Source organism: Chenopodium quinoa, unplaced genomic scaffold, assembly GCF_001683475.1.
Source record: "Chenopodium quinoa cultivar QQ74 unplaced genomic scaffold, ASM168347v1, whole genome shotgun sequence".
NCBI lineage: Eukaryota > Viridiplantae > Streptophyta > Magnoliopsida > Caryophyllales > Amaranthaceae > Chenopodium > Chenopodium quinoa.
In genome coordinates this window covers 1,240,403-1,259,142 of record NW_018742616.1, presented here as the reverse complement: position 1 = coordinate 1,259,142, position 18,740 = coordinate 1,240,403, and the positions used below count along the sequence as shown (strand labels likewise).

The window sequence follows — 18,740 nt, the reverse complement described above, 5'->3', positions numbered from 1 at the left end:
TTTAATCCCTGCAAAGTTGATCGCAATCGTCACACCATTATTTGAATTGAATTTATTTTATGTACGCAAAATTAATACCAAAGTAAAGTAAGTCACAGACTAACCCCAGGAAAAACAAGTGTTTCTAACACCGGTGAATGATTTAGAAATGCCAACACTACATTATCCCAAGAGTTATAAAAATAACCCAGCTCCAGATATTTCAAATTATCAAACACTGGCAGTTTATCCTCTACACCACGAAACTCGAATTGCTTCAACCAAAGGTGCAATCAGTCAATTTCACATTACATAACATGAAATACGTAGTACATTAAACAGACATGAGGGATCTTGTGCAAGATTCCAAATGAGACAAAAGAAGAAACAAAGGGAGTATATAAATAAACAAAAAATCCAGGAGCAACTAGAAATTTAAACAAACCTGTGTACAAATGACGTCCAAAGATAAATACTGAACGTTATTGAAGACTTTGATAAGGCTAAGCATTATTTGAAGAGGATGTGTCGTCGGACCAAGGACCCTCATGAAACTCCCAATTGTTAGTTCTGCTTCAACCAGATGATCCATGTTTGTAATAGAGTGCTGTATTGGTAAACTACCACTATAATGAAGATACTCCAAATTAGGAGTATCAATAAGCAGAAAAACAGTGTTTTTATATGTACGATCAAGATGAAACACAACCTCCGAAGAGAAAGCGAAGAAATGTTTAGGGTCCAAAATACTTCCACTCTGAGGTCTTCAAGTAAAGGGCAGCTTGAAATTAACCTTGGCAGAAAGCCATGATCGTTAATGATAGTGCCAAAGAGGTATAGTAATTTCAAGTCTGGAAGACGAAAGGATGGCATAGTGGAAGCTTGGTCAAGGCCAAGGTTGACATCAATCTTGAGCACCTCCAATGTTTCACACATGAAGATAGCTGGTGGCAGCTCACCCGGTTCCCTTATACGAATTTGGAGATCAAGCTCCTTAAGGCTAATACGGGTTATAGCAAAAGAGATCCACGCATTTATTTGCGTGGACTTCAAGTCTGGGAAACAGGCTTTGACACATCCATCAGGACGATGTTTGGAAATAGTATAGTATGTGTCGGCGAACTCCATGCCTAGTTGAAGTTTAAAGCTGGTGAGATACTGAGAGCGGTGTACAAGCTAAGGAGGACGGTATCAACAAAAGAGACAAAAGTAGGGAAAAGTTGTATTGCATATGGATGTTGCAAACAATCAATTAGATATAGGTGAATCACTCAAGTCTAATTCTTGTGGACAACGTGGAAGTAGCAGCCTAGCTCCTCTTCTGTACGGTTGCTGCCTTATCTATGGTTAGGCCTGGTAGAGAAAGTCGATCTCCGGTTGACTTGAATGGCAATACGAACAACTAACACTACAAGATGATCAACAAGTCGAGTGAAACATTGAACAGATAACTGTCAAAGCAGGCATTTATGTAAGATGTGTTTCTCATATTCATAGTGTAATATTCCGTACATTCATCGTGCATGTATATTACATAAATGTCATTTGCATCTTTGAATAATATCTATCAAATTCTTGTAAATAAAGACTCTGCTATCTGCATCACGATGTGCTTATCAGTTACCATTTACCAGTAACCAAAACACATCTATTATATCAGCAATATCTGAACAGACACTATTGCAAATTTAACCAAACAGCATTACAAATTTCTGTTGGAAGCCCAACATATATGAGAATCTGACAATATACAAGCACAAAGAGCGACTCTACTTGTTCCACCATAAATTTTCTTGCTCACTTTCACATTAATATTTTGCAGAACACAAAGATAACGAATTCACACTTGGAAATTGTTTGCCAGGTCACTTCATGTCGTAAAAGAAGCAAGTACATATTCAGATGGTGCATTAGATGTGAATTCTGATTCAGCTGACTTCTGGACATCAACCCAGGCCTCGAACATATTGGTCTAGAGTAGAGTTGAACAGCTCGTACCTAAGAAATTGAGGTGACATGTTTGCATGATGAGTAGCGAAAAAAAGTCATTTTGACAAATGCAAACTTAATTATGAAGATAAAGAGAAATTTGAGGGGTATATAAAGGCATAAACTACACTCAAAACACAAAAAATTCAATATATGAAAGGGTAAGTCACAATTTATACTAAACCATAGCACTAGGTTAATGAAGGCTAAAAAGTGACCAAGGCAGAGGATAAAAACCATAAATTAACGCTTTGATGAAAGAATAAAATCATCAAAGAATACATCGAGCCTGTGCTATACATTCATATTTCGTTTGTGGCACATATCAACAAACCTAGAGAATCTTTCTACAACCCCATCAAAGTTGATGGTGCCAACACTATCAGCTGCCCGAGGACGAATTAATTCCTCTATTACAGCTATTGAAGAGGATATGAAACTAGTACATTATTCATGGTTTATCCCAATTTCCATTTTACAAATTTTCAGGTTCCAGAAAGAGAAAGAGGTGTCACTGTGTCAGTACCATTCTTCAAGCCTATGATGCTCAAACTCTTCAGTTAAACTCAAGCATCCATGTTGGATAACTGACACTTCAAATGGGACACTGAGACATTTCAAATTTGTCCAAAAAGGGAAAAATTTATAGCAATTTCCCTTTTATATTACACTATATAGGAAAATATCCTTAATCTTGTGTCCCAATCAAAACTTAGGATACTCAGTGTCCTCACATCTTCCAGTTTAGAATTATCCATGTCAGGTTCATAGGTCATATCCAAGTTTGAAACTCTTATTTGAGTCCTAATATCATAGCTTAAGCTTTTTATTAAATTGAATAACTCTTGGAGCAGTGGATGCGATTGCACAATCCACTAAAAAGGGATGAACAGACATGCGATGAATTGGCATGCATACATAGCTCAAAGTATTAAACATAAGAACCTACTGGGAAAGACCTAAGAAGAGAGAATACATTATAGCATCTCTGGTCAAGCTTGAGGAAAGATAAGGTGGTTGGTTAGAGTTTTGTGACTCTTACATTCTTTATTTATTTCAAAAGGCAAAGGACCCAAAAAGAGCTAAAGAATCAAGACATTTGGCATAAGAAGACGGACTTTAAATGGCTTCCAACACTCCAGTCGTAAAACACTATGTAAATGTTTACAAACCAGCAACTTTTTGGAGCAGCAGGCCACACCGTGTGGCAGGGTTACCCGAGTTATTTTGTTAGGGGTTACCCAAGTTACTTAGTCAGGGGTTACTCGAATTACTCATTCAGGGGTTACTTGAGGGGTTCGGACAGGGGTTACTCGAGGGGTTACTCAAGTTACTCGATTAGGGGTTACTCGAGGGGTTACTCAAGTTACTCGGTTAGGGGTTACTCGAGGGGTTACTCGGTCATGGGTTACTCGAGGGGTTACTCGGTCATGGGTTACTCGAGTTACTCAGTCAGGAATTACTCGAGTTACTCGATTAAGAGTTATTTAAGGAGTTCGGTCAGGGGTTACTCGAGTAATTCGAGGGATTTACTCGGCCACGACCAGGGGTTACTTGATGGTTCAGTTAGGGGTTACTTGAGGGGTTACTCGGTCAAGGGTTATTCGAGGGATTCGGTCATGGATTACTCGAGGGGTTACTCGGTCACGGGTTACTTGAGTGGTTACTCGGTCAGGAGTAACTCAAGTAACCCCTGATCGAGTATCTTGAATAACCCCGTCAACTCAAGTACCCCCGACCGAGAAACTCGAGTAACCCCTGCCGCAGCAGGCCGCATACAAAAAATTGTGTTTACAAACATGGTTGGGCATGCCATCGGGAGACCCAGCAAAAAACAGCAGATCCCTATCCTTAGCCAATACTAAGCAACAAAACTCTTTTAATTAAATAGGAAATTATCAGCTTCAGTAATGTAAATTAATTGTGTGGAGGGGATTATACCTCTATGCCCTATACCTTATAGGAACTGTAAATTTGAGGTTCATTTCAACCCAAAATTTAAATAGTTTACATCTCCACACTGACGTCTAGCACAAGTTGTTAATCAAGCTAGCAAATTCTTCCACATACAAAGTACTGACTTGATCTATGACCTTTTCACTTATGAGGTTACTAAAGTATACAAGCAAATATTAAGGTTTCTAAGACAGAACAAGATAAGCCATGAGTTCCAGATTGGACCAAAACTTTAACAGCATACCATTCAGCTTCACAGAACTGTTGCACAGGAAAAAAAAAAAAAAAATGTTCCGTATTTAATAGGTGTACATTAGGGATGGCAATTCAATCTGAGTTCGATTCAAATCCGACCCGATCTGAAGAAAAAAAAAATCCGATCCGAATCCGTTTAAATTAGTCCGTATCCGAATCCGAATAGGAGGTGGATCGGACTTGGACATTGCGCAAATTCCGACCAAATCCGATCCGATCCAAGTCCGAGTATGAGGATATGCTTGTTTGTAGCAAATTTTTGTTATGTATTAATAATTTAATTATGTTATGTTTAGACTTTATACCTTATGTTTTTTCTAATTTTTTACGCACCAATATGATATTTATTAAGGACAATATAAACAATTATAGGAATATCATACATTACCAAAAAAAAAAAAAAAGTATTCGGAGGTCCGAATTAACGGACCAGATTCAGATCCAAAAATTACGAGTCGGATCGGACTCGGACTCGGATTTTTCGGATTCGGACTCGGATCCGAATCTAGGGCTCGTTTACTAAACAGAACAGATTTGGATTTAACCGCATCCGACCCGAATCCAATCCGTTGCCATTCCTAGTGTATATAAAGAGACTATGAACATAAAAGCTTTAGAATAAAAGTTGCATAATCAATCGCTCACGCACTAGACAACTCATGTCCACCCATTTTATGTCGTCCTAAATGGACTGATCTTTCTACTTACTCTGTGGTTTGCTCCAAGTCCCCCACAAACTATGTATGGCTCAAGGAGAGTAGACTGGTGGAGGTTTCAAGTTCATACGCAAAAGCATAAATTACAGGACTAGATATCTGTTCAGAAGGCCCTGTTTCTGATGTGCTGTTGGATCAATACTACTACTTGTGTCCCAAAAGACCATTACAAAAATAAAGAGAGAGAGAGAGAGAGAGAGAGAGAGACGAGCATCTTTTATAATATCCGCTCTCTACCAACTCCTGTATTTCTGGAAAAGACTTGAAAGGAAACGATTCCAATTTCCAAATCTTCCTCTTTGGCTATCTGCTCTCTTCTAGAAACAAAATCACTAAAATTTCATTTTCAAGTACGGCATGATTTTATGCCTTATCCTAAGATCAACATGTCTGAAAGCCTAAAGTACCTCTTAAAGACAAAAAAGGGGAGAAGGTTAGAGGAGGAACAAGGCCTAATTAAGGTCTTTAACAGGGTAAAGCTTCTTCATTATCAATTTTAAACACATTTGTAGACATCAATTACCAAACATTGCTAATTAAGTATCAGTGAAACCAATCTAGACATATCAAACAAGCCGTTGTATAATCACAATGCAGCTAAATTATTCAAGGAAAAGTCTGAAAACTGCAGAGAAATCATTGGTCAAGAAATAAAGTGAATCATAAAATTAGAATAAAGTGGTGTGTAATAGACTAACCTAAGGAGGGGCAATATTGGTAGTGTAGTATTATTAGGTTAGAGCCTTTAGCTTTAGTATAAATAGAGAGAAGGGGGAAAGGAAAAGATAGGCAGAATTTTGTATTGGAAAACTTAGAGAGTTGTGGCCTCAAGCCATTGTTAGAGAGTGATACCCTCAAGCTATTTTGAGAGTGACAGCCTAAAGCTATTAACCCTATTATTTAGTAACCATTCCACCATTATCAATCAATATTAAAGCTTCCATCTTTAATAGTTCTTCATATTTAATCAATTACAAAAATCAGTTTATATAGTTCACTGAAAAGAATCAATCTTTTCCTCTCCATTTTCCTGTTATCTGCGTGAGTTAACAGATTATCTAGTTCATTACATGGTGGATATGCAGATAAAATTATTCACAGACAAGTCAGATACATAACTCTATCTGTAATGTATTTAAAATGTATATCACTCACTTGATTGGAGTTCCAGGAGTATAAAGTGGATTCTTGACAACATATTCAACATACAAGTTGTAAATATACTTCAATGATTCTCGTAGATCACCAGTCCTAGGGTGAGTGACCAAGATAAGCTGCCCACATATAGATATAAAGAGCAAAAATCAGTACCAATACTAGAATCACGATATATTACATCGAAACAGAATCAATTATTGCAACACACTTATGCTTCAGATATACAACACCCTAAACTACAAATATATATAGGTAGAGGTCCTCAAAATCAAGTACAAATGATCTAATCTAAACAAAAAGATCAATATAGAAAAGCTTCAATCAAATGCCAATTTATATTGACCTTGACTTTTTATTTATTGTCATGAAGCAAACCTATCTATGACATTCTAATCAAAGGATCATGGAAATAACAGTTCCAAAGTAGCATGGATAATTCTAATCAAAGGATCATGGAAATAACAGTTCCAAAGTAGCATGGATATTGTTTCAACCGTTTGACCCTACTCTCTCTATCCACCATAGGCAGAAGCCTCTTGAGTAGAGCTAGGGTAATGATATGTAAAAATAGAAGAATAATGTGAAAGGAAATTTGAAAGAGCAAGGAACAAACACTACCCTTAGAAAAAGCTACGACCAAAGAAAAGTTGCAAGATGATATAATTTAAGATCAAAGATGGTGTTTAAGCACAGAAAACAACTTCTAGGGGTTGATAGCCAATATATCCTTCGGTTTGCATTTACAATTTTACTCTTTGAAAGTAAGATATATACAACTGCAGTTCGGACTTCTGATCAAACCAAACACAGTTAATGGACTATACTTCTTAAAACCATAACAACTAGCAGCAATGAAAAGTTTCCGATCACAATCACTACTTGTACATTTGATGATCTGTGATTCCGGCTTCTATTTTCATTATCATTTTAAATTCAGAAAATCAGATCCCATACTCTTCTTGGCCATATTTGAATCAAAACTTCTATATATGCTAACTGTCCTAAAAAGAAAACGACTAATAACTTCATATGTATGTAACAAACAGTATCTCCAAGGAGGTCAAGAAAGTAAACAGTTACATAAACTTATATAGTCAATCTGCATGGGTACAGCATTATCCGACTGCATTGACAATGGGGGATGTTGACTCGTTATAAGAGCAGAACACTGGAGGATTTTGAGTTTTTTTTAAAAAAAAAAAAAAAAAATAAGTAGCCGATTGACAATACTAAATTTGAGTTCTGCTCCAAATAATTATAACCGTCAACCTATTAAGCAGCCAAAAAACCTCTCAAGCTAATGGTATCAAAAGCTATCTACGGACTATGCCAAGCATGAATGGAGCTATATTGCCTACATATGAACAAAATATGATGAAATTTGTACAACAATGTAAAAAACAAATATTGCAACAAAGATCAACCAGCTAACATTAAAAAAATATACTTCAAAGAAAATACAAACAAATTATGTACTCCAAAATTGCAAGCAAAAGCACTATAAATACCTTTATTCCTGATGGAGTTTCCATGAAACTAAGTTTGTATGTATTGGTGCGGAAGCTGTGAAAAGAACACCCCTGGCCAGGCAATTGAGGCACCCCAAGGTTAACCTTATCGGCACTGTTCAAAGATCACAAAATTTCAAGCATCAATAATCCCACACACAGCATAGTCCCATCAATCAAAATGCAACAAAAAAATTATTAAGAATTTAACATTGAAAATCGGCAATTCGAATAATTTTTCAGGTTAACATTCTCCACAATACTTACAAGATCACATTACTATAATCAAACAAGTCTTCTACCATAACAAAAAAATAGTTTGACTTCACATTCACCAAGTAATAAAATCAACAATTATTTAACAATTATACATAATTTAGCTTCTGGGTAGTTCTCTAATCAATCAAATGAACACCAAATTATCAAAAAATTCAACAAAAATTCCTTAAAACCTAGAAATAAAATTCCAAAAAAGGGGTAAAATTTCACCTAACAGGATCCATTTTAGCAGTGAGAGATTTGAGGGAAAAAAGGAGACCAAACATGAGCTTCTGATCTTGCTGAGCATCCAAAGTATGAAGTGAACGATTCCATTCTCTGTAAAGCAAACAAACCCCATTTCTATTGAAAATGTACATCATGTGTGCATTGTTTCCTGACGCTGTTACCGCCGGTGGTGATGGGTTTATCTCTGTTGTTCCAAAAAACTGCATTTTCTCTCTCCTGAAAACCTAAACAATTTTGCCCACGATTTGATTATGATCAAAGAAAATCACAAAATTATACCTATTTTTTTATGATTGGGGAAAGAAATTGAAATGGGGTTTGTTTAATTTTACAGATATTTAAAGATATGGGACAAAGAATTAAGCTTTCTTACTTAACAGAATAGTAGTATTTGACAATGGAGTTGAGCTAGCCCAGATGTGAGAGAGAGGAGGAGGAGGAGATGATGAGTGATTTTTGGTGTTGATGTATTTGGAACCAAGGTGGGCTCAAGATTTTAGAGCCTTTAGATGACAAACATCACCCCACCCCGAAACATATGAACCCAAATTTGAACCGAACTCGAAACGAGATAAATTTATTTCCACCTCAAGTATAAAGTAACCTAACTTGATTTGAACCGTATAAAAAGATGTTATGGAGTAGTATGTAAGATGGTAGGTCTTATTGGGTTGGAATTTTTTATAGGTCAACCCGATACAAATTAGACAATTTAGGAGTAGAAAAAGGGTAAGAACTAGAAAAAAAAAAATTCATCCCGAAGTGCCCATGGACCCATAGTGGTTTTAAATTGAATATAGTTAGGTCTTAGTTAAAGTCCGATAAATTGAATTGATTTGTCTGGAATAAGTCAGCTAAAAATTAATTCAATAACCTAACTAGCCCTTTAAAAATTTGATAATTCATGTATAGTTATGTCATAGTGTCACTTATGTTTCATTTATTTGAAAAATAAATACTACTCCATACTATACGGAATATTGATGAACTTTTCACTACCATTATAACACATATATAACTATATAACACACCTTTTTTTTGAAAGGAAATATTATAACACAATTTGATTGACTAGAATTGTACTAAATTTGAGCATAAAGCTTCGCAAATTACTTGTTGATCTTCATGATCAATTTACTTTGTCAATCAAGGGGGTAAAAGTGTCTTTTCCATCATTAAATTTGGGGCAAAAGTGTCTTTTCCATCATTAAACCTGGGGCAAAAGTGTCTTTTCCATCATTAAACTTGGGGCAAAATGGTAATAGCATATGTTTGGTAAGGGTGAAAATGTCTTTTCCATCATTAAAACTGGGGTAAAATGGTAATAACATATGGCTACTGTTCATGTTACTGTTCAATATATTTACAATTCTGCCATATTGATTGCTTTGCTATATTGATCATGAAGATCAATGGGGGCCGGCTCATAAAGCTTCATTATTCAAAATCTGGACCCAAATCAAAACAATCAATTTCAATAGATTATTGAAAAATGTTTGATCTCACCTAGATTAAATAGACCCGAACCAAACCTAACTCGAACGGCGAACGACATGTTTTGCCACCAACCCACATGGTGGGCTTATAAAGTCCCCTAGACAGTTGTAATTGCAAACAGTTTTGTTAACTCAAGAAGACTTGTACTTAAGTTGTTTTAGTGTTAGTTGTTACTTTGGAACACTTCGCCGCACCAATCTCTGTGCTCAACTAACCTTAAACCCCATCTCTCCCCTAATCCCTCTCTTTCTCTCTCTCCTCTGATTGAAAAACGCAGTCACTTGCACTACTGGAATTGCAGGCTCAACAAAGGTGATACTTTCTCTCTTTCAAAGTCACAAACTAATCACAAGTGATTTGTCAATTTAATTTCAGTAAATGTTCATGCTATATATTTCGTTTGTTCATGTTCAATTTGTTATTTTTTACCATAACAATTTTAGAATTGACCCTTTTTTCTATTGTTAATTTGATGTCATATGAATGTAAAATATGAAGATTAAAAAAGTACTTGTAGTCTTGGGAGTAAATTGAATTTATTTTGTTGCTTAATCAAGTATCGAGTACTAGTTTGGCTGTTAAGTTTTGTTGAATGTGAAATTATTAACAGTGGTTCCGAAATATGACGCCGGGATCAGGATTGGTTTTTAATATTATGCTTGTTGGATTTATTGTTGCAAAATTTTGAACCTTGCATAAGTAAAATTGTTGGTCTATCTAATTATTTTAGGTTCAAATTTTACAAAAGGTGACCATAAATTGTAAGTTTACAATGTGTCTTGTCCAATTGTCAGTTGGACAGTTCGATTGTTGGTAATGTTCGTCTGTAAGTTTACAATGTTTCATAGGTTTACTAAAGCTGTACTTTGCGAAAAAATAATCAACTTAGATTGGCTGTGGAATAGTTAGGGTCGTCGTTTTAAGTGCCCGTGTTGGATCCTCAAAATTCTTACATGGGTATGACAATTGACATTTCGTTAAAGATGAGGAATATTTTCTTATAAATAACTAAGTCTGATACTTGGATGCCGAGTTTGAGTAAGCTCTGCAACAATGGCTTGCCTAGAGCACTAATTACTATAATAACCTAAAGACTTTTTGTTCTCTGCAGGAGTGAAATTTCAGTATTACTTTGTCATGGCTGTAGCAGAAAATCATGGGGGCATATCAACTGCTCTGAAGTTGGTGGACATTGAAGGGAAGGGAAGGGGTCTAGTTGCATCTCAGCCGCTTAAAGGAGGACAAATTGTTCTCCGAGACTCCCCCATCCTCACCTACTCCTCTTTTTCTCTGAAACAACGACAAGGGGCTTACTCTCGATATTGTGCTCATTGCTACAAGCTCTTGGTCTCAGGAAATGGGACATTGGCATGCCCTTCATGTTGTCATCCCGACGATGCTATCTTTTGCAGCTCTAAATGCCAGTCCTCGGCCCTAGTCTTCTCACACACACCATGGGTTTGCCAATCTCTTAGTTATTTAAGAAATTGCCCTGTACTAGTTGACCAACAGCCTGAGGATCGCCAGATCCAAGCTCGTTATTTGGTGGCTGCATTCAATCTTGCTATGGTTTCTCCTTCCTCCTTTCAGACTCTGATATCACTTGATGGAGGTGGGCCCCAGGGTGCAGAGAGAGATTCTAATGCTGCTATTTTTCTACACTCCATTATCTCATCGCTACCTTTTCCCAAGGGTCTGTCTGCTCCATCAGTAGAAATTACTGCGGCTCTATTGTCCAAGGACCGGTGTAATTCCTTTGGACTCATGGAGCCTTTTTCAGAACATGGAGAAAGATCGGTGAGAGCATATGCTATTTATCGAAATGCTTCATTCTTTAACCACGATTGCCTGCCAAATGCCTGTCGTTTTGACTATGTTGATGGTGGAACTGAGGAAAACACTGATATGATCATTCGAATGATACATGATGTTCCTGAAGGCCGGGAAATTTGTTTGAGTTATTTCCCGGTCAATCTAAGTTATTCTCAAAGGCAGAAAAGGTTGCTAGATGATTACGGGTTTTCTTGTCTTTGTGATCGATGCAAGATTGAAGCTAAATGGTCCCATGAGGACGAGGATGAGGATGAGGGTGGTGAGGATGAAACGATGGAACAAGAGGAGGAAATGTTACCGTCAGATGGGGAGAACAATGAGATTGAGCACGATGGGGATGATGATTTTCCTCATGCTTACTTTTTTGTGAGATTTGTGTGTGACAAAGAAAATTGTGGAGGCACTTTGGCTCCTTTGCCACCCTCTAACTATAATAACACAACTAATGTCATGGAGTGTAATGCGTGTGGCAGTTTGAAGAAAGAAGAGTTGTAGTATGATGAGAGCAAATTATTCCGGAGAGGTATCTTTTGTTTACCTTTTTCTAGTTTTTTTATTGCAAAGATTACTGTATGCTAATGATAGTTTCTCCATACGATGTTGACAACAATGTTTGTTCCCTAATCCCTATCATGGGTTTTCTTAGAAAAAAAATAAAAAATTATCGTTCACTCGTGATTCTTTTTCTTTTTTTTCAAAAAGTTTGTGTTTTTCTTTCTGTGCATTGCATCAAAGATTACAAAGACTGCCCTGCAAGTTTCTTGAAAAAAATCTGCAAATAAGACAAAAAATTGTTTTAGGTCCAGCCATGAAAAAGGTTATGATGTATTCATAAATAAGCTGGATGCACCTGTAAAAACATTCCATTTCCTATTTCAAGAATGTTTTGGTTAAGAAAAATTATATCGACAGCTGCTCCCTGTGAAAAGTGAACTGTTAGATTTCCTCTTGCTGTTCTTCACTTCAATTCTTCAACAATGCTACAGGGTGACTGATATATGCATGATCAAATTTTTAATTACGTACTTATGCTGTTCTTGATGGGAACTTTGTAAAGATTCGTGTTTGTTAAATTCCTTTGCATGCTTATTATCTCATGGTAGAAGAACATGCTAATTACAAAAGCAGGTGTTATTGTGATAAATCATGTGTCGTCTCACCTTTTTTTCCCCCATTTGGCCCTTTGATCTGTAGGAATGAGCAGGTTTTTGGAGCTGATTCTGTCTTGCGTAGCAAGACTTGGAATGTATGTTTATCTAGACCGCTGAAGCTTGGCATTGCATGCCCTAGGACAAGAAGTAATTTATTGTGAAGAACCTGAGATTGAGAATTGCAGCTTTAATCTTGATTTATCGGCCTATTAACACAAGTTAGCCAAAGTTTGTCAATAAGGAAGTGGTTCCCCCTTCTGAGGCTATAGAAGTCTGAATTTATATTGTTTGCTTTATTTTTAGTAGTTAGAAGTCTATGATCTTGAATTCAACAGTGTTACTTTTGTATGCAATCTATGCATGGTAGTTAAAATTGATACAGTGAGTTTTTTAAGAATATGGCAGTAGAATAGCTAGAATATAATGTAATTTTGTGAGTTTTGAATAATAATAATGCGGATGAATATTTATTTTCACCAATATAATCAGTTTGGGTTGGTTAATTTTATCTTCCCACTTTTGCTCAATAGATTTTGAAATTTCAGTCAATAATAGCATTGATATATCAAAGGAAAAACCCAATAACAGCATTGATATATCAATGGATTGATAGTGATGCATGACACTGACCTTACAATGCTGTTTGATCAAGTCTGGGCATACACTATGCTTAACATTAATGTACCTCCTAAAAAACAATTTAAGCCTCAAATTCTAGTACTTTCGGATCAAAAAGAGTATACTTCTTATGCGATTCCTTTCAGAAAATAACAAGTCACACTCAAAATGGTTAAAGACTATCAATTTTACACAAATTATTGTAAAACGGCCTCATAGAAAAATAGGGGGGCAAAGGAGATTGCAGAAAAAATAAAACTTGGGTAAATTCCGTGTACTGAAGCAAGCACAAAAGAGATATGGAGTAATAATATCAAGCAAAGGATACATATATCAGATTCTACTGAAGCAACTACAAGCTTGTATTGTAAACTAAGTATGTAGAAGCTATACACATCGAAATAGGCACACCCAAATTCCAAAAACACCCAACATTTTAACAAGATTGATATATAAGCTTCAATTCTCAAAAAGGCTGGGAAAAGGTCCCTACTGAAACATTTAATAATCTGTAATAACAGCATCACATAATCACATTACTGCTGCGCACACTTAACTCGAGGTTCATCATCATCTTCTTCATCGTCGTCTTCATCATATGCCTGCTGATGTCTTTGATGCTGCTTGCGTCTCATCTCCTCCTCCATGTTAACATCATGTAGTGTGGTCTCCTCACACTCATCCAGCTCCATGTCCGAGATCTGTTTCTTGGGATTTGATGGTAAGACTTTCTCCAAAGCTCGGGACTGTTCGAGGGGTAAGGAATTGGGAAATTCCACAGTGAAGTGGACATATAATCGCCCCTTCATGAAGGGCCTCTCATGATGTGGCATACCCTCATCATTGATTGCCTTGTATTGGTCGGGCTTGATGACCTCTCCAGGGTTAGATTTTATCAACAGCTGTCTGCCATCGAGATGAGTCAGAACAAATTGGAAACCGCAAAGTGCCTCAGTCAAACTCAGCTTATGTTCAACATAGAGATCATCAAATTTCCTCTTGAACCTAGGGTGTTCCTTTTCTTGCAACACAATGACAATGTCCCCAGTGACTGTATCTGGCTGCATCATCAGGTTAACGAATGATTTAGTTTTATACATCGAAGTTGTTACAAATTATCCAAATCAGAATGATCACAAAACAACATTAGGCTTCTTTTGGAGTCATTGGGACAGAGTAAAAACTTTAGAAAGAATGCCAGTATACTGTATTTTGCTTTGTTGGCCTGACTACCAAATACAAGCACTTACCGCCTCATCTGCTTGTCCCTGGAATACAATTCTCTGACCATTCTTCATCCCTTTTTCCACATGCACCTCCAATACCTTCTTCTCATGAGAAACTTTGTTGCCCTTGCACTGTGGGCATCTGTCCTTTTGACTGATTACCTCCCCTGCATTACCAACATGATAATAATTGATATATAAGAGGGCCCAATGACATGTATGGACATAAACGAAACATCTTCAAGAGGATGAAACAAATACCTGAACCTCTACAGTCTGGACAGACATGCTGCATTTGCTGAATCATACCAAGCCCAATTTGTCTAGAAGTAACTTTTATACCTGAACCTTGACAGCCATGACAACGACTAGATGCCCCACTCTTTGATCCTTTCCTGCAATATACCAGATCAGAAGAGATGAAAAAATAAGCTCCAATTCACAACCGGTATAACACTAGTGTTGCATCAATGTATTAATCTCCATCTCACACACTAAGTTATTGACTCTAACCTCAAGTCCGCAACCATTATTGAAATAATTAGCACACAAAAAATTTACAGTTTTACATAGCTTAATGAACAGAGTAAAACCTACAAAAGAGCAGGCTATACAGTGTCAAAGGATTCATGACTGGTATAAGAGGTTACTAAGAAATACAAATATAAATGATGATTGTATGCAAACCAAGACCGCATCCAGGTACAGCGTACTTTAACAACAAAAATAAGGCTGACATTTCAAACCTACTGCAGTAAACATTTGACCACCAATCTTAGAGTGAACACATTTTTATGCAGTCAAATTGGCCTTTTCAACTACGAAGTTTTCCCCGTGCATTTGAAAGTAGGATGATTTATGTCAAGTGCAAATGAAAGTAGGATGAATTATGTCGTGATATTTTGCATGTTTCAAAGAGAAAGTTTCAGAAAATGACATGGTCATTAATCATCACAGGGAAGTAAAACATTTTAGAATGTTCATATATCCTTTTTTCACAAACCATAATATCCAAGATCTAGACCGCACCATCAAACTAGACTACAATAACACTAGAAAATGGGGGTTAAAATGGGGTAAAAGAGCCGATAGGACTTTCATTTCACCAACACGCTATGCGGATCCTACAGAAGGATAAATCAAGATATATAGCCTTAACCATAACAATAGGACTTAGGACTTTCAGCTGAACAAATTAAATTTTACCCTGAGATGTCACATTTTGATTTCATCCCAGGAATCCAAACCTGTTTGATAGTAAATATTTGATAAGAAGATAAGCACCATACCCTTTACATTTAGGACACAGAATATTCCTAGAAAATGATAGTTTCTTTGAGGTCCCATTGTATAAGTCCTCCAAGGAAACCTTCAAAGTTTGAATCACATCTTCACCTTGCTGTTGCCTTCTAAATCTTGAACTGCTACCACCACCTATGACAAGCATATGACAGAATCATCATCACAAGTTTCATGTAATCCTATTTTCCCCTTTATTTTGGAGGGGCTTTGCGACATAAATACAGTATGCTAAAAAAAATCAACAACTACTCACCTCCAAAACCTGAAGGATTAAATAATTGTTCAAAGATATCGAATGGGTTATGAGAATGACCGCCACCACCCATTCCTTCCTTAAGAGCATCTTCCCCATATTGGTCATAAAGGTCTCTCTTCTCTGGATCATTAAGAACTTCATAAGCTTGAGCCACTTCCTTGAACTGATACAGGAGTAACCAGATGTAAGAAAAGACAGGAAGGGGTAAATATTATTAGAACAATTTAATCAAGAAAACTCATAAAAAGGAAATCTACTAAGTAAAAGTTGACAAATGAGAGTATGATATTGACACCTAAGAGGTCATCCCAAAATAAGAATGCAAAAGAGACAGAGAGATGAAAAAATATGTATCATCTTGAGCTCCTCCACGATTTAGATCCTACACTATTGACCTTAATAATCTCTCAAAATATGCAAAGTTCCCAAAGTTTCTTAACCATCAAACTTTACCCATACATAAGGCCCAATACTCCATAAAGGGCGTATTGCATATATAAATATTCTAATCCCTTCAACGACTGTAATCTTTGTCAATTAGGTGTTGATATGAATGGAAAATACATGGTAAAGTCAAAACAAGCCCTCAAACTTTAGGTTATGAATCGAAACCTAAGCATTCTCAATAATTTTTTCCCACAAAAAAATAACACTACAGAGGCACTACCCTCCAAGAGTATTATATTTAGATAGCTTTTAACTCAGTTTTAAGTAATCGAACTACTACAACTGCATAAGAATAAGATATCCTAGATCGGCATAGCAGTTCTCACATTAGTAACCATCACAGATTGATTACTGCAGGAAAGCAACAAAAAACTAACAAGCCAAGAACCAAAAAAAGCCTATAGATTTAGGACATATTATCCAGAATCACAAAGAGGTTTGGAAAAAACAAATATCCATAAAAGATATTAGTACTAAATAGCAACCTTGTAAGAAAACCACAAGTAATTTACCTTCTCTGGATCTCCACCTTTATCCGGGTGATTTTTTATCGCAGCTTTTCTGTATGCCTTCCTGAGTTCATCTTGACTGGCTTCTTTTGACACACCAAGAAGTTCATAGTATTTGGTGTTATTGCTTTTCTTCGGAGCTCGCCCAAACATGATTACACTTTACAACACTCCGAAGCTCACTACAGAGGATAAATAATGAAATTAGATGCAGCGGTACCAAAATCCTTATTGGCTTTCAAAAAAAACAACTTCAGCATAGTTGATTAACATTTACGGTGCAATAATAGCCAAGTAGGTCACTATGAAAATGTTACAAAGAAAAGCATTTAAAATCTAGCAATTAACATCTCCACTACAGCACCACCAAAATTCTCTGAAAATCCCCAAATTACAAATTAAAATAACATCGATGGACATTACCTATAAAACCAAAGCCCTTAAGTCACAACAACCATACAAGTCCACAATTGAAAAAGATAAGCTTGCCAATCACATCCTTTTAGGCATCTATTCAATTTCCATCTTGGATCAATTCACCCACTAAATTAAACCCTAATGGAAAAAGCAGCAACGGAATGAAATCCTACAGATCATTCTAGCTATAATATACGAAGTACTAACCACCACTTAGCTCACCATCGAATCCGGAAAAAAAAATCTATTGATTTAGGACTTGAAATCTAGTCGTTAAAGCACTAAAGATACACCTTTCGACGGAACAAATTAAACTGTCTGCAAACAACTACTTCATACATAATTATATCCTCGCATTTGAAGCAATTCTTCCAAGCAATTGAAGCACTAAAATAAATAAACCCAAATTTCTCATCCTTGTTCCTTTCGACGGAACAAATTAAACTGTCTGCAAACAACTACTTCATACATAATTATATCCTCGCATTTGAAGCAATTCTTCCAAGCAATTGAAGCACTAAAATAAATAAACCCAAATTTCTCATCCTTGTTCCTGATTATAACAGTAAATCTCCTCTTTCAAATATAAAAGTATAAAAACTATATTAGATAGTTAATCTTGTTATCATATTTTTTAAAATTTCCAATCTTCCCACAAACATAAAACCTTGATTATAACAGTAAAAACACCTCTTTCTTATATAAACGTATGTTAGATGGTTAATCTTGTTATCATCTGTACAAAATTTTCAACCTTCCCACAAATATAAAACCATACAAATCCAGAAATTACCCATTAAAACAACACAATAAAACAATTTCCTGATCAAATATATAAATGTGGATTAAAATTGCAAGGTCACCAGCGCACTGTTACATTTACATACCCTAATTCAAAATTAAGAAAATAAAACCCTTAAAATTAAATCAATCAATTGAAACAATAAAAAGGAGAAAAATTCAAGTCTTTCGGGAAATAAAAAGAAAATTCCAACAAAAACAGATAACAACCAAAAAAAGATCTAAGCTTGTACAATAAACAAGAAAGCCTAATCAAAAAAAAAAAAAAAAAAAAAAAAAAAAAAAAAAACAATTAATTAATTAATACCCAGAAGAAGCAGAATCAAACCCAGAAAGAAGAAAAGATTAAATCCTTAAACTCACCGAAGAAATTCGATAAGAAAAATGATTCCAAGATGGAGTAAATAGAAGGAGGAGATAGAAAGAGAGAGACGAAAGATGTCTCTGCTCTTGGGTTGAGTAGTTGGTGCGCAGCAGCTGAGAATTAAGGTTTGAGGGGTTCGAAGAATTTTGGTGCCCTAAATTTTTATAGTTTCAAGATTTAAGAGAGGCTCCTTTGATTTTACTCTTACTCAAGTGTGCAGGATTCCTAGTACTGACTCGAGTTTAGGTATG

The 18,740-nt window shown here is 36.0% G+C and overlaps 3 protein-coding genes across 5 annotated transcripts; 1 reads left to right on the top strand and 2 right to left on the bottom strand.

Moving 5' to 3' along the window:
• Positions 1-1,445: 1,445 nt before the first annotated feature.
• LOC110721513 (trafficking protein particle complex subunit 1-like) lies at positions 1,446-8,609 on the bottom strand. The gene is made up of 5 exons (XM_021900681.1): positions 8,442-8,609; positions 8,051-8,292; positions 7,562-7,676; positions 6,051-6,169; positions 1,446-1,977 (listed from the first exon to the last, which is right to left on the bottom strand). Exons 2-5 carry the CDS (start codon positions 8,272-8,274, stop codon positions 1,926-1,928), a joined length of 510 nt encoding a protein of 169 aa, XP_021756373.1. The 5' UTR covers positions 8,275-8,292; positions 8,442-8,609; the 3' UTR covers positions 1,446-1,925.
• Positions 8,610-9,705: 1,096 nt separating this feature from the next.
• Positions 9,706-13,034, top strand: LOC110721512 (histone-lysine N-methyltransferase ASHR2-like). The gene is made up of 3 exons (XM_021900680.1): positions 9,706-9,877; positions 10,677-11,921; positions 12,593-13,034. The coding sequence occupies exon 2, from the start codon at positions 10,703-10,705 to the stop codon at positions 11,891-11,893; it is 1,191 nt and encodes a 396-aa protein (XP_021756372.1). The 5' UTR covers positions 9,706-9,877; positions 10,677-10,702; the 3' UTR covers positions 11,894-11,921; positions 12,593-13,034.
• A 401-nt stretch (positions 13,035-13,435) lies between these two features.
• On the bottom strand, positions 13,436-18,698 carry LOC110721510 (dnaJ protein homolog 2-like). 3 transcript variants are annotated; one of them, XM_021900677.1, is made up of 7 exons: positions 18,489-18,698; positions 16,911-17,089; positions 15,949-16,114; positions 15,683-15,827; positions 14,655-14,788; positions 14,418-14,560; positions 13,436-14,228 (listed from the first exon to the last, which is right to left on the bottom strand). In XM_021900677.1, the coding sequence occupies exons 2-7, from the start codon at positions 17,058-17,060 to the stop codon at positions 13,704-13,706; spliced, it is 1,263 nt and encodes a 420-aa protein (XP_021756369.1). In that variant the 5' UTR covers positions 17,061-17,089; positions 18,489-18,698; the 3' UTR covers positions 13,436-13,703. The 3 variants fall into 3 exon arrangements, with proteins under 3 accessions (XP_021756369.1, XP_021756371.1, XP_021756370.1); XM_021900679.1 differs by lacking the exon at positions 18,489-18,698 and adding an exon at positions 18,454-18,471; XM_021900678.1 differs by lacking the exon at positions 18,489-18,698 and adding an exon at positions 18,433-18,449.
• Between the last annotated feature and the right edge of the window lie 42 nt (positions 18,699-18,740).